This window comes from Camelina sativa, chromosome 3 (assembly GCF_030686135.1).
Source record: "Camelina sativa cultivar CO46 ecotype springtype chromosome 3, ASM3068613v1".
Taxonomy (NCBI): domain Eukaryota; kingdom Viridiplantae; phylum Streptophyta; class Magnoliopsida; order Brassicales; family Brassicaceae; genus Camelina; species Camelina sativa.
In genome coordinates this window covers 2,110,365-2,138,218 of record NC_141882.1, presented here as the reverse complement: position 1 = coordinate 2,138,218, position 27,854 = coordinate 2,110,365, and the positions used below count along the sequence as shown (strand labels likewise).

The 27,854-nt window shown below is 36.4% G+C and overlaps 5 protein-coding genes, 1 long non-coding RNA gene and 1 pseudogene across 22 annotated transcripts; 2 read left to right on the top strand and 5 right to left on the bottom strand.

Annotated features, from left to right (window-relative positions):
* Window positions 1-6,277: 6,277 nt before the first annotated feature.
* LOC147946515 (galactolipase DONGLE, chloroplastic pseudogene) lies at window positions 6,278-7,699 on the bottom strand (annotated as a pseudogene).
* Window positions 7,700-12,591: 4,892 nt separating this feature from the next.
* On the bottom strand, window positions 12,592-16,792 carry LOC104763659 (uncharacterized). Of its 14 annotated transcripts, none has more exons than XR_015588288.1 (14): window positions 16,322-16,792; window positions 15,988-16,126; window positions 15,600-15,819; window positions 15,415-15,515; window positions 15,199-15,320; window positions 15,026-15,117; window positions 14,767-14,872; window positions 14,406-14,560; window positions 14,042-14,142; window positions 13,824-13,945; window positions 13,651-13,737; window positions 13,347-13,555; window positions 12,876-13,251; window positions 12,592-12,789 (listed from the first exon to the last, which is right to left on the bottom strand). XR_015588288.1 is itself a non-coding variant. In XM_087497910.1 (14 exons), coding segments are annotated over exons 3-14 (1,563 nt in total). In that variant the 5' UTR covers window positions 15,602-15,836; window positions 15,988-16,126; window positions 16,322-16,792; the 3' UTR covers window positions 12,592-12,710. The 14 variants fall into 14 exon arrangements, 8 of the variants coding, with proteins under 8 accessions (XP_087354036.1, XP_087354030.1, XP_087354033.1 ...); XR_015588287.1 differs by having other exon boundaries at window positions 13,651-13,690; XR_015588289.1 differs by having other exon boundaries at window positions 13,651-13,748; window positions 13,853-13,945.
* A 661-nt stretch (window positions 16,793-17,453) lies between these two features.
* On the bottom strand, window positions 17,454-19,798 carry LOC104763648 (vesicle transport protein GOT1). The gene is made up of 7 exons (XM_010486998.3): window positions 19,688-19,798; window positions 19,069-19,118; window positions 18,570-18,661; window positions 18,385-18,465; window positions 18,203-18,300; window positions 17,944-18,019; window positions 17,454-17,740 (listed from the first exon to the last, which is right to left on the bottom strand). Exons 2-7 carry the CDS (start codon window positions 19,094-19,096, stop codon window positions 17,708-17,710), a joined length of 408 nt encoding a protein of 135 aa, XP_010485300.1. The 5' UTR covers window positions 19,097-19,118; window positions 19,688-19,798; the 3' UTR covers window positions 17,454-17,707.
* A 604-nt stretch (window positions 19,799-20,402) lies between these two features.
* On the top strand, window positions 20,403-21,173 carry LOC104763636 (protein RESTRICTED TEV MOVEMENT 1-like). 2 transcript variants are annotated; one of them, XM_010486992.2, is made up of 2 exons: window positions 20,403-20,691; window positions 20,771-21,173. In XM_010486992.2, the coding sequence occupies exons 1-2, from the start codon at window positions 20,473-20,475 to the stop codon at window positions 21,077-21,079; spliced, it is 528 nt and encodes a 175-aa protein (XP_010485294.1). In that variant the 5' UTR covers window positions 20,403-20,472; the 3' UTR covers window positions 21,080-21,173. The 2 variants fall into 2 exon arrangements, with proteins under 2 accessions (XP_010485294.1, XP_010485289.1); XM_010486987.3 differs by having other exon boundaries at window positions 20,768-21,173.
* Window positions 21,174-22,205: 1,032 nt separating this feature from the next.
* On the top strand, window positions 22,206-23,913 carry LOC147946514 (uncharacterized). Its single transcript, XR_015588284.1, has 2 exons — window positions 22,206-22,418; window positions 22,945-23,913. It is a non-coding gene; the product is annotated as an uncharacterized LOC147946514 (long non-coding RNA).
* Window positions 22,805-25,472, bottom strand: LOC104763610 (pentatricopeptide repeat-containing protein At1g05750, chloroplastic-like). Of its 2 annotated transcripts, XM_087497888.1 has the most exons (4): window positions 23,919-25,472; window positions 23,794-23,829; window positions 23,615-23,692; window positions 22,805-23,256 (listed from the first exon to the last, which is right to left on the bottom strand). In XM_087497888.1, exons 1-2 carry the CDS (start codon window positions 25,437-25,439, stop codon window positions 23,809-23,811), a joined length of 1,542 nt encoding a protein of 513 aa, XP_087354014.1. In that variant the 5' UTR covers window positions 25,440-25,472; the 3' UTR covers window positions 22,805-23,256; window positions 23,615-23,692; window positions 23,794-23,808. The 2 variants fall into 2 exon arrangements, with proteins under 2 accessions (XP_087354014.1, XP_087354010.1); XM_087497884.1 differs by having other exon boundaries at window positions 23,794-25,472.
* LOC104763625 (uncharacterized) lies at window positions 25,458-26,671 on the bottom strand. Of its 2 annotated transcripts, none has more exons than XM_087497899.1 (3): window positions 26,222-26,671; window positions 25,861-25,998; window positions 25,458-25,770 (listed from the first exon to the last, which is right to left on the bottom strand). In XM_087497899.1, the coding sequence occupies exons 1-3, from the start codon at window positions 26,348-26,350 to the stop codon at window positions 25,723-25,725; spliced, it is 315 nt and encodes a 104-aa protein (XP_087354025.1). In that variant the 5' UTR covers window positions 26,351-26,671; the 3' UTR covers window positions 25,458-25,722. The 2 variants fall into 2 exon arrangements, with proteins under 2 accessions (XP_087354025.1, XP_019095018.1); XM_019239473.2 differs by having other exon boundaries at window positions 25,458-25,766; window positions 26,222-26,592.
* Between the last annotated feature and the right edge of the window lie 1,183 nt (window positions 26,672-27,854).

Below are 27,854 nucleotides of genomic sequence, written 5' to 3'. Positions count from 1 at the left end.
CACCATCGGTGAAGCAACTGGTTTCGCAGCAAGCATATTGGTGCGAGAGAGCATGTCAACAATGTACTTCCGCTGATTTAACAACAGACCAGCCTATGATCGGTGAGCCTCAACACCCAAGAAATAACTTAGCTCATCCAAATCTTTCAAGGAAAACCGATTGCTTAAAAGGTCAATGAACTGTCGGACCCTAGCTGAGTCGTTACCAGTGATGATAATATCATCAACGTAGACAAGAACATACATGCAAAGAGAACGAGAACGGAGCACAAACAGAGAAGCATCAGCGAGAGAATTCATGAATCCAGATTGAATAAGAAACGTACGAAGCTCCAAATACCACGCTCTTGGAGCTTGTTTCAGCCCATAAATAGCTTTGCGGAATTTGCAGACATAATCTGGCTTGTCACGGTCCACAAAACCAGCCAGTTAAGCCATATACACGTCTTCCATGAGATGACCCTGCAGAAACGCATTGTTAATATCCAATTGTCGTAAGGGCCAATCACGAGAAACAGCAACACCTTAGACAGCCAGAATAGTCGTTTGCTTGACTACGAGGCTGAATGTTTCGGTAAAATCAATGCCAGGACGTTGGTGGAAACCTTTTGCAACCAAACGTGATTTGAACTTGTCAACAGAACCATCAGGGTGACGTTTGGTCCGAAAGACCCACTTGTTGCTAACCAAATTATACTGCGGTGAAGGTGGGACAAGATCCCATGTGTGAAGTTGTATCTGTGAGTTAAATTCCTTTGATATAGAGGCTCACCATCTCTCATCTTTCATAGCTTGTACCACCGTCGCTTGTTCATCATCTGAAGTCGGTGCGGGACCGAGGCTTGAGTGGTGATCAGAGCAGATTCAAGCGGGACCGAGGCTTGAGTGGTGATCGGAGCAGTACGCTCCTGTGACGGGTTACTCTGCACTTCCTGCACAGTTTCAGTACCTGCAGGCAGAGCTGGTGTAACTGTAACTGGAGCAGTAGGAGATGAAGAATTCAAACCTAGGAACAGATGGAGAGGCGAGTGACGGCACCAAGACAATGGTGACTGGCGGGCACCACATAGGAGAAGGTGAATCTGTGTTTGGGCTATGATAAGAAAGTTTTTGGAATGGAAAAACTGTTTCAACAAAATGAACATGACGAGATACATAGATTCTAGAAGAACTTGGTTCGAGACAGAGGAATGCACTCTGAATAAGTGAATAGCCAAGAAAAATGCATGGTTTGGAACGAGGATCAAGCTTGTGATTCATGTAAGGCTTGAGCCATGGAAAATAGAGACATCCGAACACTCTCAGCTTCATGTAATTTGGAGCAACGTCAAATAACTTCTGATATGCAGAGGACATAGCAAGTGTTGGTGTCGGTTGTCTATTGATGGAGTACACGGCTGCAGCCAGTGCATAGGTCCAGTAGCTACTTGGCATAGAAGCATGTGTAAGCTGAGTGAGACTTGTTTCCACGATATGACGATGGCGACGCTCAACAAAACCATTATGTTCTGGAGTATTTGGTGGAGTAGTGAGATGAGAGACACCATTAGAAGCAAGAAAACTTGCCAACGCCATAAACTCCCCACCATTATCAGAATAAAAGGAGATTAGTTTATGTTGAAATCTGTTTTCAACTAATGCCTTCCACCGAATAAATGTCTCACGAACATCAGACTTACGACGAAGTGGATAAAACCAAACATAATGGGTGAAATGATCAACAAAAATGACATAATATTTGTAGCCATCAATACACCAGACAGGTGAAGTCCAAACATCTGAAAAGACAAGTTCTAGCGGTTTGGTGGATGAGAGGGAAGACGATTGAAAAAAAGGCATTTTGTGGGTTTTATTGATAGAACAATCCGTACAATGAAAGGAAGAAGAGTTTTGAGAATCAGAAAACAACAGAGGTGAAACTGCTGATTTTAAAACAGAAATAGCTTGATGGCCTAGTCTCGAATGCCAGATGGATAACAGACTTTTTGTTGATGTTGAATAAGCAAAAGATGTAGGAATGTCTCGGCGTGGCCACTCATATCCTCCATCATTGGTTCCCCCTGTCAGCATTGGCGCCCTCGTTTGAAGGTCCTTCACCTGAAACAATTCCGGGAAAAATTCCTCAGAAACCCAATTGTCATTACACAGTCTTTTAACAGATAGAAGGTTCCGAGCAACATGAGGAACATGAAGAACATTATTCAGTTTAAAAGAACATGTGGGAGAGGGAAGGAGACAGGAACCCATATTTGCAATTTTTAGAGCCGCACCATTAGCCACCTGGACATCCTCACCCCCTGTATAAGGAGAGTGAAGAGCGAGATTTGCTAGATTCGACGTGAGATGATGCGTGGATCCAGAATCAAGCAGCCACGAGGGAGTTCCAGGTTGTGGCATCATGGCATTGTACGCTTGTGGAGGAACAGAAGATTGTTATTGTTGCGGAGTAGAAGGCTGCTGGTTAGACATGATACGATAGTGGGGGCATCGTTTCACACTATGACCTTGCATCCCACAAGCCTGACACTTGCCAAGATATGGACGGGAGACACGTTGGTCATATCCATGTTGATGAAAGTAGGAATTATGGCCCGTGTTGTTCTTGTTGTTGTGACTTCCATTGTTGGAGCGGTGCTGAACATGATTCGCCGTTATGGGAAACGACTGAGATGGTGGAATGGCCGCAGCTAGAGAAAGTTCTCGATTGATGAGCTTCTCATGAAGCTCAGTGAATGAGATAGGTGTATCACGACTATGAACCCCTTCAATAAGTGGTTTGTATTCATCACCGAGACCTGCAAGGATGAGATCTGTAAGATCTTCATGAGGCATGGGACTACCGAGCAAGGTAAGAGCATCTGCTTTGACCTTGATGTGTTGCATGTAGGCATCAATGGTTGCAGTGCCTTTGACACACTGTTTCAAATGCGTTTGAAGCTGGCGAATGTGTCCTCCCTATGGTTTGGCATAAGTGTCCGACAAGGTGGTCCATGCATGAAGCGAGGATTCAGACATGGCGATAAGAGGTTGATTGGCAATCTCAATCAAGCCCATGAGAGCATTGAACAGTAAGCTGTCTTGACGCAGCCATGAGATGTACTGTGGGTTAGGTTCCTCATTGCCAGACTTAGTAATAGTCTTTGGCAGAATGACAATGGTGGGTTCAATGTACTTGAGGAGATCATATCCACAGAGAAGGGATCTGATCTGAGCACTCCACGTGATGTAGTTGAGAGAGGAAAGCTTTGTCACGTTAACCATGTTAACGGACACAACAGAAACCGGAGAAGAGCCAGATGGAAGAACATCAGCTAGAGAGGACTCAACAGACGAGGAAGTCGACATGAGCGAGAATGAAAAATGAAGAAAACAAAGAAAAAAAAAATGAAAGTTTTAATGGAGGTATAAGGAGAGCTCTGATACCATATAGAGAAAGATCAATATGATTTCTTAAGAAATATGATACAATCGTACAACAATATATATAGGCTAGGAAGAGAATCTACAATAAGATCTCTAACAGCTGTACATATTAACAAGAAGATATATGCTGAGAATAATAGATACTCTAACAGCGGAGATATCTTATTATCTCGATACTTTAAACCTCCAAAAATTTCTACTTTAAAGCCACGTTTTCCTTCTTCGTAATCGTTATAACGAAGTGCTCACGAAGGTGGACATTTCTTCCCTCACACGACTCTCATTTTCGAAACAAATATCAAATATGTATGTATATATATATATCCATAAAAGGAAAGAAGAAAATTCAAATGTATAGATGATAATGATATATCTCCTGTTGTCTGTTAACAGTACAAAAAAAAACGGAAGTCGTAATTAAGATGCGTACGGACTCTCTTAATTACTTACAGCTTGATGATATCTGCATGCAAAATAAAATAAACGTTTTCCAAAACGTGAAGTCCCTTTATAATAAACACACAAACTTGATAAGTATATCGATCTGACGCGCATGCAACAATATTTACGACATTCTTCCAATTGTGTTTTCCAATCCAGCCCCACCCTTATTTGACAATATTGACCCCATAGGCATGTGCATGATTCGTAATTCGTAAGAAGTTGAATGTTGAATTAATTTACTCTGCTTATATATATGTGCATGTGATTTTTTATTATCCTTGAAATATCTCTAGCTGAATGATGTAACCTGTAATCAAACTTCCAAATGACTTTGTATAAAATTTGAAAGTAATTAATACTATATATAAGTTTTGAATTGTAAAAAAACTACAATATTGGATTCTTTTCTTTCAGTTTTTGTTGTTAATTTAAATGACTTTGTATAAAATTTGAAAGTAGTTCTATATATATAATTAAGCATGCAAAAGTATTGAGGAAGCGATGCACGTGCAAAATATATTACAATGGAATATCACATATATGCAGTTCATTAATTAGACAACTATAAATTGTCCAAATCATAGACGACCGACTTCGATGAACAAAATCACGTCACTGCATACGACAAAACACGGATGGAGATACTCTTCTCTTCTCTTCTCTTCTCTTCTCTTGATTCTTGTTTATTTATTTCTATAATACGTCAAGTTTTTTTTGTGTAAAATGAATGAAGTTTTTTCTTCAGTCAATTTACATTGTCTGACTTTATAAGTACATCTTCATATTACATTATCTGACTTTATAAGAACATCTTCCCATCTTCATGAATTTGCCAATCAGATCAAATTTTGGATTATACCAACAAATCAAACTTCAAGATTTCATTGCCTGATATGCTCCGTTTTCTTTCAAACCCGGTCTCTATCATAAATCTTTCATTCTAATTACTTTGAACAAACACAATTCTTAGTTTTTACCATGTCCATGAAGAGTGTTTTGTGTTTTTTTCAAATTGGAAATTAGCGGCATAACTTCCTTCGAAAACTCGATTTGTTCACATTAGCATATTTCATTATTTCTCTAGTAAATAACATTTTCAAAATTTAAAGAGCTGTACTATATATAGCATATTACTTTAACCAGGATATATATATATATATATATATATAATATTTGTAAATAAGCTTGCAATTAAAAATATGAGATATAGATCCTCCGTCCTCGCATAACACGAGAGAAAGACACTTGACATATACAAAATGGAAAATTGTAGATACATATGTACATGTATATAAGACCCATTGCAGTCATTGACAAATAACATAGACATACACTATAGTGATATATATTAATATATATGGTTAACATTGTTATTATATTGTATAGATTCGATGATTAAATTTAAGCATATAAATCAACTTATGTATGAAACTTTGATTATTTGGAAAAAATCGGAACATTACATTATATCTTGCAACGATGTTGAAACGTTGACAAATGATTGCTTCTTGGCCATTTTTATCTTACAACGATGTTGAATTTTTGAAAAATGGCTTTGTCTTTGGCCATTATTTTTTTCTTAATACTTTAGTTTCTCTCGTCACTTCTACTATAAAAATATAAATAGCCATATATGGATTAGAAATAGAATAGAGACATACACACCATGCTGGTATATATGTACACGCCAGATTTGGATGTCCCTTTCTTCATTCATAATCTTGATCAGTTTTGTTTTGACGGTTTTTGTACTTCAAATGTTGAGAACTATATAAACTATAGAAAAGTATTATATTGTGAACTCATATATAATAATAATAATAAATAAAGAAATTGTAGTAGTTGGTTGCAAGAGCAACAGTATCCAGTATACAAGACACGCAATGAAACATTTTTGTGTTAAAATTAATAAAAACTTCTTATTTTTATTCACTTGTTTCTTTTCTAAGAAAATTATTTACTGTGAATTTAAAGAAAACAACAAAAACACTAAAATGTAAAATGTGAATTGATGATGTCTTATCATTTAGAAGGTAGAAACGTATATATAGAGGGACTAGTCTGTATTAGTCAATATAATGATAACGCAAAGAATATATCATAATTAAGTACAAAGAGGACATACAAAAGAAAATGAAAACTTGTGTTCACAATTGACATAGCTGATAGATCTGATACAAGAATTAATCTTAGCTCTGGAAAATAGAAACGATCTATGCTTTTTTGTAAAGTGCTTCGTGTAATGATAATATTCACATACCAAAAAAAAAAAAAAAAAATTTGATCTGGCACAAACCATCTTAAATGCATATACAACAACATGTACCTGCTACGTAAAAGATAGGGTTACAATTATTTGTCCTATCTTAAAAAGAGACCCAAATTTTTTAGCTTGGATCAATCTATAAACCTAAAATATACTATAATACAACATCTGATTGGATACAGAACACAGTAAATATGCCGCATTAGTCGCTGCGTTTCTTAGCTGCAAAGCTCGACGTCGTCCCATACCGGACATCATCTCACTTGTTCTATTCAAAAACTCGCCGCCAAAATTGTCTTTGTTAACCGTCGATTTGGAGCATCTTGGACGGTTTACTAAATTGATATAAGTCTCGAGGTCATGGACACAAGAAATGTTTTGTACGTCGAAGAAATTGAGTGTGAGTTCGACTCCCACGTGAGTGTAGCAAGAACAGCTCCATGGAAGCTCGTATACACCACCTAAAGATCTGAAATTCTCATTGAACAAGAAACCAGGAAGTTTCGTGATCGGATCGTTTACATTTGTGATCCTCAAGACTTTAACTCCTAGCTCCTCACACCGTTTCTTGAACTCCAAGTTACCAACCCTAGGACCCGCAAACGAAAACACGGTCACCGGAACAGCTTTTTCGCCTCTTTGCTGGTTCATTCCGAGTTCCGCTATGTCATAAGCTAGAAGGTGAGCTAGAGAACTTCCCATACTATGTCCCGCAAGCGTGATGCTCATTTCCTCGCCTTTGTGCTTGTTCATAAGCCTCGAGATCTCGGAGAGAAGTTGCTCACGGCAGCTTTCTAGCCCAAATTTGCTCTCCCTCTCACCGGATGTGTATAAACTCAAGAACCCGGACTCGACCTTGACCTCAGGACGAGTGTTATGAGGATCAAGCCTAGCCGGAGTCAAAGAGCTCATTAGATTAGCTAACCACTCAGGGTTGGTCACAGTGCCACGAAATGTCACCACAATATCCCTCCGCCCCAAACGTTTAACTGAATCATCAGAAGAAACTGCTACATAACCGATCCAACGTGCCCGTTCAGGCTCGTTCTTGATAGGGTTTAGGTTGATGTCTGGTGTGGCGTAGATATACTTGGTGACTTGGTAGCCATCAGGGTCATGGATTCCGGATTCTTTTAGCAAGTTCTTTTTGCCATACTTGCAGTTCAAGTAACGTTTGGAGTTAGGGTTTAGATCAAACCCTTTGTAAGAAGCGGAGAGTAAGTTCCCGTACCGAGTAATCTCTTGTTGGAGAATAGGGCTTAAAGGATCAATGAGATTTTCCCAGTTATTGCTTCCTTGTATCTCTCTCCAAACCCGAGACAACGGTAGAGTTGCTGCAGGTGTTCGAGAAGGAGGAGCGACTTGAGGAGAAGAAGAAGAAAAGGAAGGAGGGGCGAGCGGAGAAGATGGAATCGGAGGGGACATTATAGAAGAAGAGACTACGAGTCTTTTAGCGGTGTTCTTGGAGAGGGAGAAATGGCCAAGATTGTGTTTCTGTTGAGGAGTTTTGTCTCTAATTAAAGATGGAGAATAGATAGGGTTTTGAGTGAAGGCTTTGGCCGCCATTGATGGACGGCAGTGTCAAGAGAGGGAGAGAAGCAAAAGAGATATAGAGCAGTTGGTTGAAGTATAAAGAGAGACAATGAGTGAGAGGCTTATTTATAGTCTGAAATGTGAATGGGAGATGGACGAGAGAGATAAAGCAACAGATATATGTTCGGCGAGTATTGACTGAGGCATTAAATATTCAAAAGTTATCGTTGGTACAAGTTTTAATAATAATATTCATTTGTTGGGAGACAAGTATTAATTTTTAATGTGGTCGGTTCTAATTATTAATTATTTTTTGTACTAATCTTATAATTTCTGTTCTCGCCTCATGCTTCTCGTCTAATATACTACTTTACTATACTCGGTAACAGGACAAAAAGAGAATACAATAAAGAAAAAATACAATAAAATATAACTAAGGTATTCAATTAAGATTTATATATGGTAGTTGAATTGTGGTCGTTGATATATGCAACTACAAAATTTATATGATGGATATGAAAGAAATTTTTGAAAAATAAATCGGAACCTTTAAAATAATAAGTTTAATTCAGGGGAAAACAAAGCTAAACCAAAGATTAATTGATTATGGTATTTTTTTTCTTAAGTCTTTCCATAGTTTTCAAAAATGTCTCTGGGATGTATATACGTAGAACATTTCTACAGTATTCTCCACAAAATAAATGGTTATGGCTTAACTTAATCAACAATGTCGTGCCGTGATCATAAATTTTCAGGTAAATCATACTGGAAAAAACGAGATAATAGATTTAGGTAAAAATTTACTGCAAGACTAATAGTGTAAAACTAACAAAAAGATTGACAGTAACCAGATTAAGGATTATAGTAATTATCCTCTAGTGTTATAAGGTACCAACCTTTTAATTAAGCTGACGAAAAGAAAAGAATAAAGAAGCAAAGAGATCTGAAACTGAAAAGGAAGAGGAGAAAGGTCGAGTGAGGGTTTTTTCGATGCTGTTTCCTAAATAAAAAGGTCAAAATCCTAACGCTAAACGTCATTCTCTATTCTCTGCGTTATCGTTTTTACTTTTTCATTTTGGTATCTTTTTCACAAGTTTGGGATTTGTTGTTTGCTACGTATTTCAATATACTAAAAGAAAAAAAAAATTATTAATCATTTTTGTAAAAAAATACCATCATTTAAAAAAAATCAGTTAGGAAAGTTGTCAAAAAACTAACTAAATATAATTGTCGGATCTGGATCACCATGTGTCGCATGTGGTGGTGATATATATGTCGAACTAGAGGCATTTTATGTTTTTTTTTAAAGAACTACAGTATTTACATAAATAATAAGTAACAAAATAAGTTCCACAGTTGAACCAAAACTAATAGTTTTGTTGATTATTATTGTGAATAGTGAAAAATTAAGAGTTATGTATATCGTGAACTTTGTGCTGCCATATGCAATTTAGCAACACTTTTAACGGGTATAATAAAATTCAACGTAGGAATTAGTTACAATTTGTCGTCATAAATGACGTAAAGTTCATGGTCATTCTTTCATAAAGTACATTATACATTGATGGCAATAAAAGAACCCATATTCAGGTAGCTAGCCTCATATTTATTCGATGCATCATTATTTATTATTCCCTCTGTTCCACTATATATATGTAAGATATTAATTATTCTTTGTTTCATTTCGTTTGATTTTTATTTTTCAAAGATTTTAAGCATTACTTCATATAATTATTTAATGTTTTGAGTCTATTGGCAACTGGAGTATAAAGGACCCATATAAAAAAATCTATAGTAATGCCTTTTATTTATGGTGCGTGACGTTAAAGAAGAAGGAGAACTATGGGTTTCTTCTCTATACAGTGATCAATGACGCTAACACACAGTCACACACACACACACACACACACATAGTCTATGTTTACGCGTGTCATGTGAAAGCAAAGGATTAATGGCAAATTCATTATTATCCAAGGAGGAACAAAAAAAGGGTAAAATTTAAACACGTACGGACCACGGTATCAGTCGAGGTCGAAAACTTCACCCACCTCATTAGCTATAAAGGTCTATCTACTTCTTTCACAATATATAATTATAACACATATCTTGACATTCTCCGTGCGAGGTTGACATTTTTTTTTTACCATGATGACGTTGACATTTATATATATGTAATAGAATATAAGAAGAAAAGTTTTGCAGTATGTCACTTGTCTTTTAACATGCATGTTATTTTAATTCAAAAACATTTTTTTACGATAATGGGTTTCACAAAAGCACTTTTTTTTTTCCCGAAACAATCATTTGTTATCAACAAAACCGAAACTGCAGTTATGTGTTCAGCTGGTTGGATTAACCCACACTTCAATGTACTATTAATTGTTATTAGTCCGATCCATCCTTTATCGTCTCAATAGCTGTCTACTTAATTTGATTGGAGGACTCTCTTTTTTTCTTTCTATTGCGAACGGAGAGACAGTCTTTTACTCTTTTGTGTTCCTACAACATTTTTCTAAAGAACCAATGAAAAATGAGAAAAGATAAACAAGAAAGATTGTAACTTTTTGTTTTTTTTGGGGCACGAACTACAAGGAAGAGTTTTACGCGGCAAGGAAATAGAGTTTGACTTATAGAAAATAAATGCAAATGTTAGGAATGGAGGCAGCAGCGAGACATAGACTGAAAAAGCTACAGAGCTGATCTCTCTAAACAAACAAGTTTTCTAAATTTTGCTTTGTTCCTTATTTGACTTATTCTTGTGTCCGTTGAACTCCCAACTTTTTTTTTTTTAACTCTTTATACTATTATCAATTTTATTTCCCATTTAGAATTCTAATTTATTTCTTCTTTTTTTTTTTACATCAAAGTATGATTTGAGGATTACAATTTAAAGTTTGAAACACCAATTAACTCCAAACAATTATCACCATAACTCTAGTAACAAAACTACATATAAGCTTGCATATGTTTCTATTTTTTTTTCCCTAACAAAATCAATTTATATGAATGTTACTCTATATATGTGTAATTGTGTATGCAAGGTTAAATGTTTAAATATGTAACAGAGCTTCTTTCCTTTTAATAAAAAGGGAAAAAGTAGACAATTGAAGAATGGGGTAATTCCATGAACCATGATCCACTTAGCAGAAAAGTGCAAGTCAAAGATATTCTTTTGGAACATAATGAATGTTTATATATATTTTGTATATGTTCGTCTACACTAAGATTCGTTTTTTATTTATTGTTTATATCATTCGTAAAAATATCCACTTACGTAACGTAATCATATTCTTGTGAAGTAATAATACATCCATATATACATATATAATTATATAAACATTATAAGTTTTTTTTTCTTTTTCTTTTTCTTGGGGGCTACTATTAATACTTTACAGATATTAACTTTGAGGAATTGGGTGGAATTCTTGAAAACTTATTTGGAAAACATTAATATTACAACATTTGAAGAGGTTTTGTGGACTTTAGATTTTAGTCCTTTTTATTTATTTTTAGTTAAAACCTAAAATATTATTTTAAAGTATATATATATATATATATATATAATTTGTTTTTTTTAAAAAATTATGTTCAAAAGTTTTAGAATGATAGTCAAAACCAGAGAAGTCCATAGTAGTGTCATGCAATTTTTATACAGACGGGGGATCTAAATGATCAAATTTGAAACAGCCCTTAAATGTACAATTTTCAAGTGTAATTAACAATTTTCAAGTGATTCTCGTGTTAGGATCATACAACCATCACTTCAATGGTCGGGGCTAGTTGGTAAACTTCTCTCTCGCCATTACTCAACCACATGGGACGATCTCCTTCAACTCCTCATAGATAAATCCCTCGGCAATACTCTGTTTTTGCTGCGATACGCTTTCCAAATAACAGTTTACTCTCTTTGGCGAGAACGTAACAGTCGTCGTCATGGAGCAGCACCGTCTACTCCACCACAACTGATTCGCGAGCTGGACAAGATGATACGCAACCGCTTAACCTCACTAAGGAACAAGGAGTCACAAGATATGCCGATCGCATGATCGCATGGCTCGCATCCAGATAACTTAGAAGCTTAGGAATTTCTACACTATGTAAAATTTTAAGATTTTAATCTTTTTCAGCAACAAGCTGCACTCGATGTAAAAAAAAGAAAAAACCATCACTTCAATAATTGCTTTGAAATCCAAAAAGGAAACATTCGTGAGACCTTTTTTTTTTTTTTTTTTTTTGGTAGTTGACCAGTCATCTTCAAGAGTATAATTTAGTGGAAGACTGTCAAATTTTGGGAAAAGAGATTCAAAACTGATAAAAACTTTCGGTTATTTAAGGAGAAGAGCCTCCATAGTCCATTCCATAGAGTCCAAATACTCAGCTTCTCCTCTATTCAACTCTTTAATAATCTTCAATATGATGCCAAGGAATAATCATCAAATGATTCGATTCCCAACTTAAAGATTATGATTTCTCAAGAATATCCTAAGCAATCTTCAATATAAAGGTTTTTCATTATCAGACTTGCGATGTTGATGGTTTGACAAAAGAAGTTTTGTCAAAAATCGAGAATAGTCTAAAAACCTTTTTTTTTTTTTGAAAATTAATACTTTGCTTTTTTCATGTTTGTCTCTTTTTGTTCGTGTAACTTGTGAAGTGTTTGCAGCCAAATTAGGTTGGTTTATACTATTCATCTTTTCCATACTTTTAAAGAATTGGGAGACAAGTCTTCATATTCAAGGAAGCTGCAGTGAGGATTCTAAAATTTGATTCTAAATAAAGCTATGTAACTTGCTACAAAAGTAAACAATCTAAATTTGAAAACATTTCCACAGTAACGACCAGCCGGCAAATACTAATCTACATCTATAAATTTTCCTAACAAGTCAAAGGTTCGATCCCTTCTCCTAGCACCTGGAGATTCTTAGTGAAGATAAATGAAAAAGTTCTTAGATTATGTTCAGTTGTTTGTTGTATGATACAACTTGTATCAGTAGAAACATATGCACATTGTGTTGTTTAATCGAAGTTTAGAGAAACCTGTTTGTCATACTATATCAGGTTCACTTGTCAGATCGAAGAAGAGATTCCGAGATTCTAGAACCTTCTGCAACGCGTGTCTACATCTGAAGTTAACAAAAAATAATAATATGAGTAGCTAAGAATCAGAGAGTTCTACTAAAAAATCAAAGTTGTGAATTTAGAGAGTTACCTCCAAGGAAGATGATCAAGGAACATTGATGGAGAAACCATAAGTTCTTTAAAGCTCTCTCTGTTTGCAACATAAGCTTTGTAACCATCAGTCACATCACAGGTTGGCCATCCTCGCCATATCGGCACACTCATGTTGTTTCCTTCGGGTACAATATGAAGGACTAAACCGGGCAAGAACATCTCGGGAGCTTCATCATCATCATCTTCTCTTGTTGGGACTGTTTCCATAAACTGAGACACGGGATTATCCACTGAGGCCATATCGTGAAACGGGTTTATAAACTCTTCGACATCTTGCTGCATTTCTGCTTCAGCTTCTTCCCATATTGGATAAATTTGATCTTCTTGTTGCAAGCTTTCCGGTGACTCATTAACTTACACCAAGCAAAACAAGAAGAAGTCATTAAGTAATAATCTCTCTTGATGGAAAACTAAAGAGAATGAGTGTCAGAGTGAGTAAAGTTGTTACCAATTGTTGATAGCATTGGTTCTTCAGAAGTTTTTTCTTCCACATTTTCTCGTTGGTGTTTGCTCGCAGACAAAAACCGGCGTGCGAGTCTGAAAATGAGTGCTGTATCAGCTTTTGGGTCTTGAGACAGTACTTTGATTGCTGCTACTTGGAGCCGCCGGATTGATCCATAAGAAAGTCGTGATGAGAACTCGTTATGGAGTACAATGCTGTTAAGAATTGCATCAAGGGCCTAAAAAATTAGTCTAAACCATTTTAAACAAAAGAATCTAAACCATTAAATCAGCATGGCTCAAAACTCTACCTTGTAACAAATTCTGAACATGCATCTGCTACCTCTGAATCTACACATGGGAGGGGTCCATAGGCATATACATATAGGTTAGGGAATCTGCAACGAAGCTACCCGCCAAAAAAGAAAGGAAAATATGAGAAATGAAAGAACGGTGTGTAACTTTTTATGAATAGAAAACATACTCTGATTCCCAGTAATGAGGCGATAGCACCTCCTAAAGAATGCCCAACAATGCGAATGCTGTAGCCATCACACTCACACCCATCACCAATCAATGAGGACAAGAACCCAATTGATCCTGACTCTGCATAGTCGTTTGTATATTAGCTTTTAGAGAAGCATGTATCATGCAAAGGTACAGCACCAAGTAACACAGTTATAGTTATAGCTTAACTCTTACCTCCGGGGTCTCCTTCTACTTGCATAAATAGATCTCTTGCAGCCTCTACTATTCCCGAATGTCCGTAGTGTTTACGAGATGGATCCATACCATGTGAATGACTGACAAATCAACACATGAAACAGCAGACAAGATAATCATTACTCCTGATGGGACGCAGAGTAGTGGGATCTCAACATAAATCAGAAGAACGACAGAGCATACGTGACTCGAAACATCAGATATTGTAGACTTGCGTTATAAATATTTCAGATTTACCATCAACTAATAATTAGTTAAGTTGTGAAACCATAAGCATTTTATTTTGAATCTAAACTCAAAAAGCACAGTTATTATTTCTAATAAGACAGAGGTAGAGACTGACTTTGTAAGCCCATCCAAGTCTTCAGCAGTTAGTGAACACGCACGGCCTAAACCATCAGTTATGAGGTCTTCAGCAGTCTCAGTTCCTCGAACAGCAATTACAACACATCTAAGATAATGTAAGACTACAACGAAGTATGTTGCTTTACACTTCTCCTGCCACACCAGAATAATAACATGAATTTATGAGAGCGATTCTGATGATTGATGCTAAAACATATCAAACAACTCCGACAAAAATAACAAATCTACAGTTAATCCATTCCATTGATTGTGTCAGACCATACGATAAAACAAGGCATACAAGATTACCTGCTTTGGTCGTGGGTTTTGGGAAAGAAAATGAAAGAGAACAAGCTTACCCTACAAATTCGACCTCGTCGAAGAACATGAGCAGGAAAATTTATGAACTTAAGGAAGGCAGCTGCATGACCTCGCCACCAATTATCACCATCAAGTTTAGGCCGCCTGCAAATAATCGCAAGGAAGTTTCTTACATTGAACATAGGAATTTGTCATATATCAAGATCAGTCACAAGGAAAAAGCACGGAAACTGGAAATAGTAAACTTCAAAGAAACAAGTTGAGTTTCTTCAAACGAGCTAACCAGGTATAATATACCATTTACGGCTCCAAGGTGTTAAAATCCCTTGTCTACAAATCCATGTGCATAAAAATAAGGCAGGATTTCTCCCGACATCAAGCAGTGGTCCCTGCACAATGCCACACTCGCATATTAGAGATATCTACCATTTATAGAAGAGAGATTTGGAGCCCGTGTAGTTCAAACATACAGTATAAGCAGCTTCTGCAAATTTATGCAACATAGCAGCCTCCTGAAGATGAAATGCTGGAGCTTCCATACAGTCCTCGTATGATTCAGGATACTGGCTATTATGCTGTAGCAGAGCAAGGCCTGAAAAGGAAAAAAATTAGTTAGCTAAGGTTCACACACTGAGATTACATCGAACGAAAAGTAGAGACAAGTGATTAATGTTTCAGATCTTAACCTGCCAAAAATTCCAAATGGCCAGTGCCCGATGCACGATATGAAACAAGGTCACCTAATAGTCTTGCAACTGAACACACTTCGTCCTCCTCGATAACACCCCTGGAGCAGACAATCAATTTCTAAGAGTCTGAACTAGTGAACTTGCTATAAACAGGAAATAAGTTTCCAGAAAACAAAACTTACATATATTCACGACGTCCGAGACAGCACAAAACTTCACGGATTCCATGGTCAAATACCTCCTGATAGTGAGCTTTCCAGGCATCATCTTGTGTTGCGTAGAAAGACCGCCATTGCAATATATCTGATCCAGTAAAGCATTGTGCAAGTGCAACAAAGCAAACAGTGATCAAGAAGGCAACCTCCAGCGTTTGCTTCCACCCACGTGTATCTGGAGATAACCCTGAGCAAAGGAAGTTACTAAACAGATTCTTAAGCAAGAAAAAGTGCATAGAAACAGATTCAACTAAAGCTTTAACGTAGACATATATGTTATACATGAAGATTTTAACTTGTCCAAGTAGTTGACTTTAGACTTTAGGCAACCAAATCAATGTAAGTCTTAGTTTACCTAAAACGCAATTCCTTGGCAATCCATCACGGGAAACATATTTGGCCACACGGAACATAAGGTAAGTTGCACCTATAAATTGCAGTACAGTAATTACCATTGCAAACCGAGTCCACCAAAGCCACGTCTTATACTTCAACTGCATATCCCAAATAAGAAATATAACAACCGCTGTCATAACAGACTCCACAAACCAAGAAAGGAAATGCAAAATCTCTCAGAACCAATTCTGTTCGCTACACAACCCTCTCGATTCTGATGACATTCTTGAAAGACTCTATTTTAAGAAAAGGAAGAAATTCACAATTGAGAGAGAGAAAGAGTGAAAAAGCACCTTTCTTTGGAGGCTGTTCTGAGTAGGAGAATCCATGATTGTCATAGCCATGAGCTCCTGAGTAGTTCCGACCTTAACCATGGCGGCGAGTTTGACGGCGGCGGCTAAACAAACGGCATAGAGGGGAAATAGTTGACCGGCGCTGTCGCAACCAGACTCAGAAACGAGAGTAAGAACACCGCCGGAGACAATCACGAGGAAATTGGCAACGCCCAGAACCATAATCGTTCTCCTAACTCTCCTCAGCCTCGAAATCCACATGATTTTGCTTGATTTGCCGAGTGATGTGATTTCGTTTGGTGTTCCCTCTCTGAGTTTAGTTAGGTCAATGTCTCGCCGAGCAAGAAAGCACGAAGAGACAAAGACATCTCTCCGAGGAAAAAAAACCCGCACTCGATCTCTGACGAATATGTCTGATCCTCAAAACGAATTTGTTATTTGGCTGTTTTTTTTAGAAGCTTTTGTCCGTACGAAAAAAAAAAAAAAAACAAATAAATAAATAAAACGTGAAAACACTTTTATTTAAAAAGCTCTGTCGTTGATTCGTTACCAAACTACTTACGGGAGGTATTGGTTTAGGATTTAGAAAGAATTTTAATGACTTTAAAAGTTAGATAAAATATGTTGTTATTCAATCAAGACTTTTAAAAACTCTTTAAAAATTTGGTGTTATTGGTTGTGGATTTGTAAAAAGTTATCTAAAATCTTGATAAATCTAGTGTTATTAGATTAAGAGTTTTATAAAGTCATTAAAAGTTTTATGTTATTCAAGTAAAACAAAAGAATCTTGGATTGTTAATGAATTCAAATTTTATGTTATTGGTTTAGGATTTTATATCATTTCCTTCAAAACAAAAGTCATGAAAATTCTTTCATCAAATAGAAAGATTTTACAAGATTAGAAAAAACAAATCATCAAGATTTTAAAAAACTTCCTAAACAATCTCTTAGAATCCTTCATTTTTAACTTTCAATTTTCTATGATTCTAACAATCAGCAAGAACATAAAGTCATTAAAATTCTTTCTAAATCCTAAACCAATACCTCCCCTTAATTATTATTCCCACATTACATACATAAATCAAGATTGAGTTGGCAACGAAAAGATAAACTACAGATTTGAGTTGACAACTTGGCACAAAGATTAGAGAGTTATATTTAGTTGCAAATATTTTGTTTTAAAAAAAATTAAAAATTGATAAAAACAGAGCAAAGTCTCTGTCATGCTCTCAAAAAAAAAAAAAAAGAAGCAAGCAAGCAAAAGCATTGATGCTGTTTTCTACAAGTAGAAGCAACGAGAACCTCTTACAAGGAAACAAAAAAAAAAGTAAGCAGCAGTTGTTTTCGATTTCTAGAGAGGCTGAAGAGCCATGAGATTGATCTGTATCAACGAGAACCTCTTACAAGTTGCTCAATAACCTGCAAAAACAGATCATTTCCATATCAAGGGACTATTAGCTGGCTCTATCCATTTCCGAGAGAGAGGCTAACAACTTAGCTACCACAAGGGACGGAATGAGTCAATGCAGGAGAACAAGGCCGTGACAGAAAGCTATGAATGTTCGGAAAGTAAAAGGAAGGATCACTAGAGGACAATAGAAGTGTTGTTGAGGATCACTTACCATGAGAGGATACTGAATTATCCATCCAACGAAAGGAATCTGGGAAAGGAATGCCTTTACCGTTGACCAAAATCCTCTGCAAAGATAGTAAAATGTGTATCTAGTTAGACACAGTAACAAGCTATTCATTCAAGCAAGAAGCTGAATGAAGTACAATCATAATCAATCTGTAAGCAAAGATTCGTGTGTGGTTTATTGGTTGCTCATATTTCAGCTGCCTTGATATAAGATGATTTTCAATAATAAACAGTGCTCTCACCCGAATAGAACAATAACACCGTATATCTCCAAGATTATGCCGACTATGGGCCAACGTACAAATATAAGAAAGAGTCCAAGGACGAAACAGACAGTGCCCTGCAAGAAGGAAGTAACCAAATTGGTATGTCACTATGAATGAAAGGTTCATCAAGAGAAACAATTTAACAGAGATTAGCATACCCTCAAGTTATTAACGTTGGTAAATAGTCTATAAGTCGACTGCCAACCAAGTAAAAGGCCAACACCTATCAACCAGAATAACTGAAGACAAAGCCAAAATGAGATTCAAATGGTGGACCCTTCTGTAGATTCAAATGTTCGTTTTGACAGAGCTTTGGTTTAGAGAAAATTAAGGAAATTCTCACGTTTCCTAAAGCGAGCAAACCTCTGTCAAAGTACAAGATGACACCGAGAAACGTAAAGGATAAACCAAAGCCAATGAGTCCCAACCCAACTTCTGCAAAAATTCAAGAAATGGATGCCATGAGCCAAAGAATATTGAAGTAGAATCAGTAAGAGGTATTCACAGAAGATGTTAGAATCTAAAAAAACCATGTTCACGAAAGAACACCTACTTTATCAAGTTTGTGCTTTCTATTACTGGTATAAATCATATAAAAGAGATATAATATAACACTGTCTTTAAAGAAAGCTACACAAATTTCTACCTTCATCTGTTCAGTAATGTTTAAAAGTCAAGAAAAAAGAGAAGTGAACGACTTATATCGCAGACACCACACTGAAAAAATGCTTACAAATAACTTAATCGGGTGCCAAAAGAGTTCTAACACAGAAACATCACTCACTAAAAAAAGAAGAAGTTATACAGTGGCTGCAGAAGCATATTGGTGAAGAAACTATTACTTTTCTGCTCAGTTATTTCGTACACCATCTTGGTAAGTGGAGTCTGAGATCTGTTAGCCAGAATAAAAAAAAGGACACCATTCAGCATATAAGCTGGGACAAAGTAGTTTTGAGATAAGCAAAGCTTAGAAAAAAGCTTCAAAAGATGTAGAAGGCATAAGGAAGCGTAGCTGCTAGCTAGTAACATCTCCCTTAACCATTAGTGAGAAGCGAAAACAACTGACTCGTACAAGAACATAAATTTTGACCTGTGATGATCACATCCTAAGGCAGAGAGACTTAACAGTTGAAAAAGTTTTAAAATTTTTCTTATCTAGAGACTACAGAGGATTTGATCCTTAAATCTTGTTTCCCCTTTCCGTGTAAGAAAAAAAAAAAAGTAAACTGAGAGGAGACCAAGATCATCGTCCAAGCACCAATTAAGGATCAATTTCGCATTAAGAAGAAGAAAAAATCCTCTTTCTCTGTAATTTGCAGCATAAATTTGCAATCTTTCACTTATTATTTCTTCTGGTATAGAAGACGAAACCCCCGAAAGATTACAATATTCCAAAACGTAATCTTCGAGTTCGAATCTCGAATTCAAAACAGAGAAGAAGAGAGATGATAGAGAGTTTACCGTAGTGGGCGAAGAAGCTAGGATCTGGCGATTCTTCCGAAGAAAACTACGAGAACCGCTTCTCTGAAATAACATGTGCATTTTTTTGTTTTTTTTTCTTCATAAAATTAATATTTTATACCTATTTTTGTTTATATTCTGTGTGACTTACAAATTTTATAACCGTAGTTTTTTTTTGGTTCAAATTGAAAACTTTTAGTTTCTTTCAAGAATTAAAAAATATATATATATATATATATATATATATATTATGAATAGAAAAAGTCAATAATGTTTATAAGTTTGTGCTATGTCCATTAGCATTAGGCTTTTGTCTAAGTTTTATCATACACAAAAGGCATTTTCAGTTGTTTGCTTTACTATCTTAATAACCAAAAAGAGCGGTCTAAACCACTTCGGTACAAACATTTAATTTTGGACGGTTTGATATTACAATTTAAACCGGTACTAGCAATACAGAGGAAATATAGTCAAAGGTTGACTTTTCAACTAACTTAATTTTTGCAAAAGCAAAAGAAAGAAAGGAATATGTAGATTGCTGCCAGATGAAGATATGCAAGATTGGCAACGAATATTCCAATCCGAGGCGTCAAACGAAGAGGAAGGCAAAGACAGATTAAAGAAATCAATGAGAAGTCATACAAGATTGGATAGGAATATTCCATTCTAAGACTTCAAACTTAATTATGATGATATCTCCATATATATTTAAGGTACTGTAATCATATTTTTTGTTATGTAACCAATCAAAAGCTTAATTAAGAGCTTAATTTAGTCGTAAAAGAATGGAAGAAAAGATGAAGATAGGACCCGTAGGGAAGCATGATGCTAGAAGCAGCACAACTGTAAACTGGGACGAAGGAAAACACGATGGCTTCATCTCTCAGATCTTTCTCTCTCATAGCCTCGGAGGTATTATGTCTATCCAATTCCAGTTCGTTCTGGACGGGAAGCTTGTTTTATCCGACCGTCACGGTCCATTTATCAGCAACATGTTTGACGTTGTAAGTCTGATTTTTTACTCTTCTTTAAATTTCCAAGTAAAACGTGGTTATAACTAAACATGTGATTTGGACCCAGCAGATAGAGCTCAACTACCCGCATGAGTACATAACTGGAATCAGTGGAGAGTATTACAAGTATGAAGCTAGCAATCCTCACATAAGGTCACTCAAATTCACTACCAACACTAGTGAGTACGGTCCTTTTGGCACCTCCGGTTCCAGCTACGAAAAATTCGCCTTTAAACTCGGGAAATCTCCTCAGTTTGGCGGTTTCCATGGGACTTACGATGCCTCCGGATTACAATACATCGGTGTTTATCTCCAGCCTAAAACAGTTCAACCCAAGATCGATACAGAGGAAACGGAGTCAAAAATTGTTTTGGGTTGAAAAGTGTTTGTATATCAAAATAGCGTTCTTCCGATGATACATGCTTTAATATGCAAATGCTTCTATGAATAAAATTGATACGTGTTACATATAATCGTCAAAGATAATTTAACCTTTACGATACAACAGTACCAATATGAATATTATCGGATGTACCTAGAACAACGTAAGTACGTAACACTATCTTTAGAAAAGGGATTAACAATGAAATTGTTGGAATATTTACACTCTGAAGCTAGCAGGTCTTGTATATGCTTTAATACCTGTATCTTTAACAGCATCAATCCTATGCAACGATCACTTCTAGGTAAGGTTGGTGCAAGCAACATTAATGGCTTGTAGCTAGTGAGGTTATGACCACGATAAGGTCAACCATTTTGTGCGAATGGATGCATTGTCACTTACTTTGAATCATTATCACCTGTATAAAATGAAGCTCAGTAATTCGCCAATCTGACGTGAACAAAAATTGGGATGTGAAAAGTTATCAAGCGTCGTCGTCTTGGATCATCCATCCTGCGGAAAGAAAAAAGAAAAAGAAAAAAGACACGACGGAGATGAAGAAGAGAAAAACAAGACTAGGCCCATTAGGCCCGTTTACTTAGTTACATCAACTTGACAAGATTAGCCCAATTGAGAAAAGTCGGTGTATTTGTAATGTTGTTTCCTTTTTTTTTGGGGGGGGGGGGGATCATGCTCGTTTCCTTTAAATACAGTAGTACTCGTCCGTCTTCGGTCAGAAATCAGAATCTTTAAAAAAAAAAAAAAAGATGAAAAACAAAGAGTACGAAGAGCGGCCTCCTCCTAAAGTGTCACTCGTTAGGGTAGCCGCATAGATGAACGGCGGGATTGCCTGCGCGAGATCTTCAAATTCCCTCGATCTACTGAGGTTTTGGTTCGAGAGAGAGCAAGTTATATCATTGACGAGATTCTTTTCCTCCATCACGCCACTAAAAACCTCATCAGGTTATGTTTTCTTTATTTACACTTCTCTTTCCGTTTGGAGTAATTTTGGAAATCGATATTTAGTTTATTTATATAATTTGGTTTTCGTATTTTCTCCTTTTCGTACGTGTTTTATTCATTCGCTTATTTATGCCCTTATTTTCTCTGATTGTGTTTTTTTGGTTAACAAAAACATTGAGGTCTTATTCAATTGATTTCTTGCGTTGCAGGGCATTCGAAATTCGGCTGGACTTCAGTTTCACCTTGTTTCTTGTTACTGACAACAACAGTGAACTCGATGGATCGGACGAGAGTTTTCGATATTGGGGATAAACTGATGATGATTGATCTGGAGGTTCATATGCATTGAGAAACGCCGCATGAGAACGTAAAGGTCAGTTTTTTTTCTTTTCTTCTTTATTCTTTTCTTTCTCTTCTTTACTTTTCACAACCCTAGCTCTCTCTACAAGTAAAACTCATACACAACCTAAAACCCCAATTAACAACTTTAGCTTGTCATATTAATTAAATAAAAAAACCAAATGATTTATACAATTGTGAAAACTAACCGAGTGTAGACTCCTGTCATTTAATTACTTATTTGATCGTTAGAGATGTCATACACTCAATATGTTTTTTACACTTGACATAAATTATTTGTTTTTTTTAAAAGTTAATACTATAACAAACTAAAATATAAATGCTGGTAATGAAACATGAATGACGATTTACAAATATATAAGTATTCCAAAATTATATTATCCACAACTAAAACCAATAAAAAATCATAACAATCATTGAATATAATTTGAAAATTATTACCAAACTATTTTTTTGTTTGGACCAGTTTAAGTAAAGATTAAACTCTCTGGGTACATACCCCCTTTTATTAGAAAAAGCTTAAACAACCGCTTCTGTAGATATCGTGTGTGGAAACATAACTATTAAGAGATGTGGGATTGTGGGAATTATAGAAGAGATTGCAACTAGCAGGAACTAAACGGAAGACCAAGCGTTGGCTTCGACCCAGTTGAATGCAATTGGACTCAAAAAGCAGCCTGGAATGCCAAATGAAGTGACGAGTGCAAGTGCCTGAGGTCGAAGCTCTCCACAGAAACTTCTCTCCTCACATCTCCAACATTCTCCCGCGAGAGGTAACCGTATCTCAGCAACGATGGATCTTCTTCCAAGCTGATCAATGCATACATTGATCTTACACGACCCAACACATCCTGTCATCAAATATATGACCGTAGTTAGTTGAGATTAGTTCATCTTGTAGTGGTAGTCTTCACTTTTAGTGTAGTAGTGGTCTATAAATAAACTACACAAAGAACAAAGCTTCCCTACTGTAAACCTGAGGGATAACGGATGGATGATCTACTATCGTGCCTAGAGAAGCAAAGATCCCACTAGACTCACAGCATTTTACAAGCTATCGAGCAATGACCTATTGTTTAACATCAATTACTCTGCACGTTAATCATATGACATGGAAGCCTGATGTACCATCCGTGATCCTTAGCTAGCAAAAACAACTGACTCAACTAAAGGTTCAACACATCCAAAATAATAATCAGATTTACTAACCTTTACTGAGCCAGTATAGCTAGTTTGGCCTCCCTTCTCTGTGAAAGCTTTACCCAAGTCTTCAGCAAGTTGATGACTCTGCAAGCCCGGATGAAAAGGAGAAGAAAACCAAGTTACTGAATCCTAAAGGCTGGAGAACAGAAACGGAAAGCAAAATTTATTTGAGAAAAATGCGTTACCAGGAGGTCTGGGTCTCATAACCAGAACAAAGTTGTCTGGTAGGGGTAAAATACAAGAACATGTTTAACAAAAAGTTGAAAACTCATCTAAATAATTGATCAGATGGAAAATATGTATGAGGTACATTGTCACTGAGGTGATCACCAGCAAGGGTTTCAACAACACAGCCCTGTAATCGCAAATCAGAAGAAACAAGCTCGAGGACTTCGCGGATATAAGCGGTCTCAACATGGGCACTGTCACCAGCCATGAAGACATGTGTGCAATCATCAATCTCTATGGAACTAAACCCCGGCTGCTTCTTTAAGCCGAGACCCTTCATCTTCCTCCTCATCTGACTAGCTCCTTCCCATTTTCCATCAGCCGCATACATATTCGAGAGAATCACATAATTTGAATGGCTTTTCACATTCATGTCACTAATATGCTTCATCAGCCTCTCTGCTAAGACGGTATTGTTCCCATGAGTCCTGCAGGCTGCAAGTAACGACCCAATCACAACTTCATTTGGCTTCATCGGCATGCTCTCTACCACTTTCAAAGCGTCTTCCAATCTCCCAGCCCGACTATACAAATCCACTAAACATCCATAATGCTCAATCCGAGGCAAGATTCTGTAATCCCTTTTCATCGTTTGGAAATATCGAAGACCTTCCTCAACTAGACCTACATGGCTACAAGCCGTAAGTGCACCGGTGAAAGTGACTGCGTCAGGTTTAAACCCTTCATCTTGCATTGTCCTGAAGTAGACTAAAGATTCATGCGCGTTTTCATTAGCAGCAAAACCAACAATGACTGAATTCCACGAAACTACAGTTCGTTTCTCCATCTTGGCAAAAACTTCACGAGCAAACTTAACACACCCGCATCGACAATACAAATCAATCAGTGAATTACTCACCCTGACATTGTTCTTGAAATCCTGACTCATCACATAACGATGTACCCATAATCCAAACGAAAGAGCACCTAGGTTCGTGCAAGCATTAAGAGTAGCAATAATAGCAACGTAATCTGGTTTGACTCCTGAAATCTGCATCTCACGGAACCATACCAAAGCTTCCTCGTGAAAGCCTTTCTTAACAAACCCATTTATCATAGCTGTCCAAGAAATCAAGTATCGTTCAGGCATTTCGTCGAACACCTTAACAGCGTTATCGACTTGACCACTCCTCATGTACCCATCGATCATTGTATTCCAAGTAACCGAATTTTTATCAACCATGTAATCGAAAACCAATCTAGCCTTCTTAACACGACCGCGTTTTGAGTACATGCCGAGAACTGCGGTGCCAACCATGACATGGGTTCTATCGAGACCAAGTTTACAAGCATACCCATGAAGCAAATCGCCCAAGGCTTCACTTCCGGAGTGAATATCACCACAACCAGAGAGTAGAGCGATAAAAGTGATGTGGTTAGGCTCTACGCCGGCGACTCTCATATCGGTGAATTCCTTCGCTGCCTCCGCTAACCGACCATTGCGTGTGAGGAGGGTGATGCGAGAAGTCCATGAAACAATGTTTTCGGAGGTAGATTGATTAAGTTTCTGGATCTTTTGATTGGCGTGGTTTTTACGGGTGATGAAAGGTACTTGTTGCGGTACCGCCGGCGAGTTAATTCCGACGACGGGAAGGAAACCCATTCGTGTGAGACGGTGATGGATTAATTATTTATGATTTTATTTTTCTTTTTTTCTCAAATTAAACCAAACATTGGACTTAGAAGACCGGGTAAAATCGGATCCGGTTTGGTCCGGTTTCAAGATTACTTCAAGCAAAATCAATAAGAAAAACCTATAAAACCCTAACTAACACAGCACGTTTCTTGCTTAGCTGCCAAGTAATGCTGCCGCAGCATCGGTCACGCAATCCTCCAGATCTTTGGGGGCATCAATTCTGCTAATACTACTAACTAGCTTCGCAGCCTCAAATTTGTCTTGACATACCATGAGTGATCTGTTCATCCTTCCCTGCCTCCAATTAACAATATTTGCAAGTTTTCTCAGTACATGGCAGAAACAGGAGAGTAGTTATGGAATTAGTTAAGGACCTTTTAATTTTTACCTGAAACTTGGCCATCTCGCTATCGAATCGTTGTTGAGAATTAACAACGGGAACACGGCAGAGCTCAACGCAGTTATTTGTCACATCTTTCGTTCTTCTTTTCTCAAAGCACTCGTGTGCACACTTAAAATAAGCTTGCTGCAATTCATTGTTATTCAAAAGGGGCATGAATCTTATGGCAAGCTCAATATATATTCTGAAAACAATACACTTTCATAAAACTCTTGTTACGACCTGGTTTATAAAATTATAACAAGATAGAGCAATACTTGAACATATTAATAAAAGTAGGATAAACAGTAACGCTACGCAAACATATACTATATCCATCCTGTATATGATCGTAAAAATTTATATATACCTGAAGGGTGAAACTGATATGTTCTTGTATAGGAGAGAGCTGCGACTGCCCAGCTGCTTTTACTTCTTCGATTTTTCTCCTAATCCTCTCCAATACGATTTGCTCTTCAGAAACTGCCTTGGGATCCATCGTCTCTCTTTCTCTCTGGAGATTTTAGGGTTTTAGCTGCTATTCAAACTGGAGGCATCTATCTTATTATATATATATATAGGCGAGTTTCTACGACGACCAGCAAGACAAAAACACCCCTAAAGGATAAACCGACACCGAATAAAAGCAGTTTCGGGTTGGTTCGATTCAAAATTATCTACATTCCGTTCGTTTATCTAAGAGACTAAGACCAAGATGACTAACGTTTTGGTTCCAGCAATTAGCTTCTACGTTTTGGTATCAACGTTTCTTAAGAATCTCAACTTAAAAGAAAGAACAAGTACAGGGTTTGCTATACGGATTCTTTGTCCTGCTCGAAGCACATTGGTTTTAATATCTTTCAGTTCAACATTTACAGATCCGGTTTCTGAGACTCTTTGACATGTTAATGCCTCATAACACATATTGTGAAAAGCTTGTGGTTCAAGATTTTTATAATCTATACTAAATAAAATTAAGAGCTATAAGCTTCTTAAGCTGTCCACATAGGATTTTAAACAACCAATAAAGATTAACCACTTTATTATTTTACATTTTTATAATTCACAAAACTTACTATATTGTTAACATCTAATAGAGATTAGCCACTTCATTATTTAAACCACTTCATTATTTAACACTTTTATAAGATTTTTTAAAAAGAAAATAATTTAATATATGGAAATAAAATAAATATTATAAAATATTTGTAAATTTAAGATTTTTGTAATTTAACATTTTTAAAAGATTTTTTAAAAAAAGGAAAAAATTGAATCTATGGAAATAAATAAATGGTATAAAACTAATCAAAAACGAAAATTTATAGAAAAAACTTTAATCTATGGAAATAAAATAAATATTATAAAATATTTGTAAATTTAAGTAAATATTTGTAAAAAAAATGTAAATTTAAGTTTTTGTTTTCAAAATAAATGTTATATCATGGATTGTTCAAATTAAAAAAGGAACTTTTAGCTCAAAACAAAAACGGAAGAATTCTACTTAGCTTCCAAAAAAAAAAAAAAAGCTTACAAATTCTACTTTAGATTTCATGTATAAATAGCCATCTAAACAGATAATGGAACAAGTTCTATGTTCGTCGCGATCAATCAGAGAGCTCATTAAATTACAATGGCACCTGCAACTTTTCCTCCATCAGAAAGAAAAGTTGTTCTCCCTGTCGCTTCATCAGGCATCGCAACATTGCTTCTACCTGCAGGAAGAACGACACATTCATGCTTTAAAATTCCCATGGATCTCAATGAAGATTCATTATGTCATATAAAGCCAGAAACGATGTTAGCATAACTAATCGAGAAAACTGATCTTATCATATGGGATGAGGCGCCCATGGCACATCGGTACGTATTTGAGGCGGTTGACAGGACATTACGAGACTTGATGTCCATGAAATAATCAGAAGCTAAAGACCAACCTTTTGGAGGCAAGACTGTACTACTTTACACATGAATACTTTATATTGGTAGTTTAGTAGTTTTTTCTT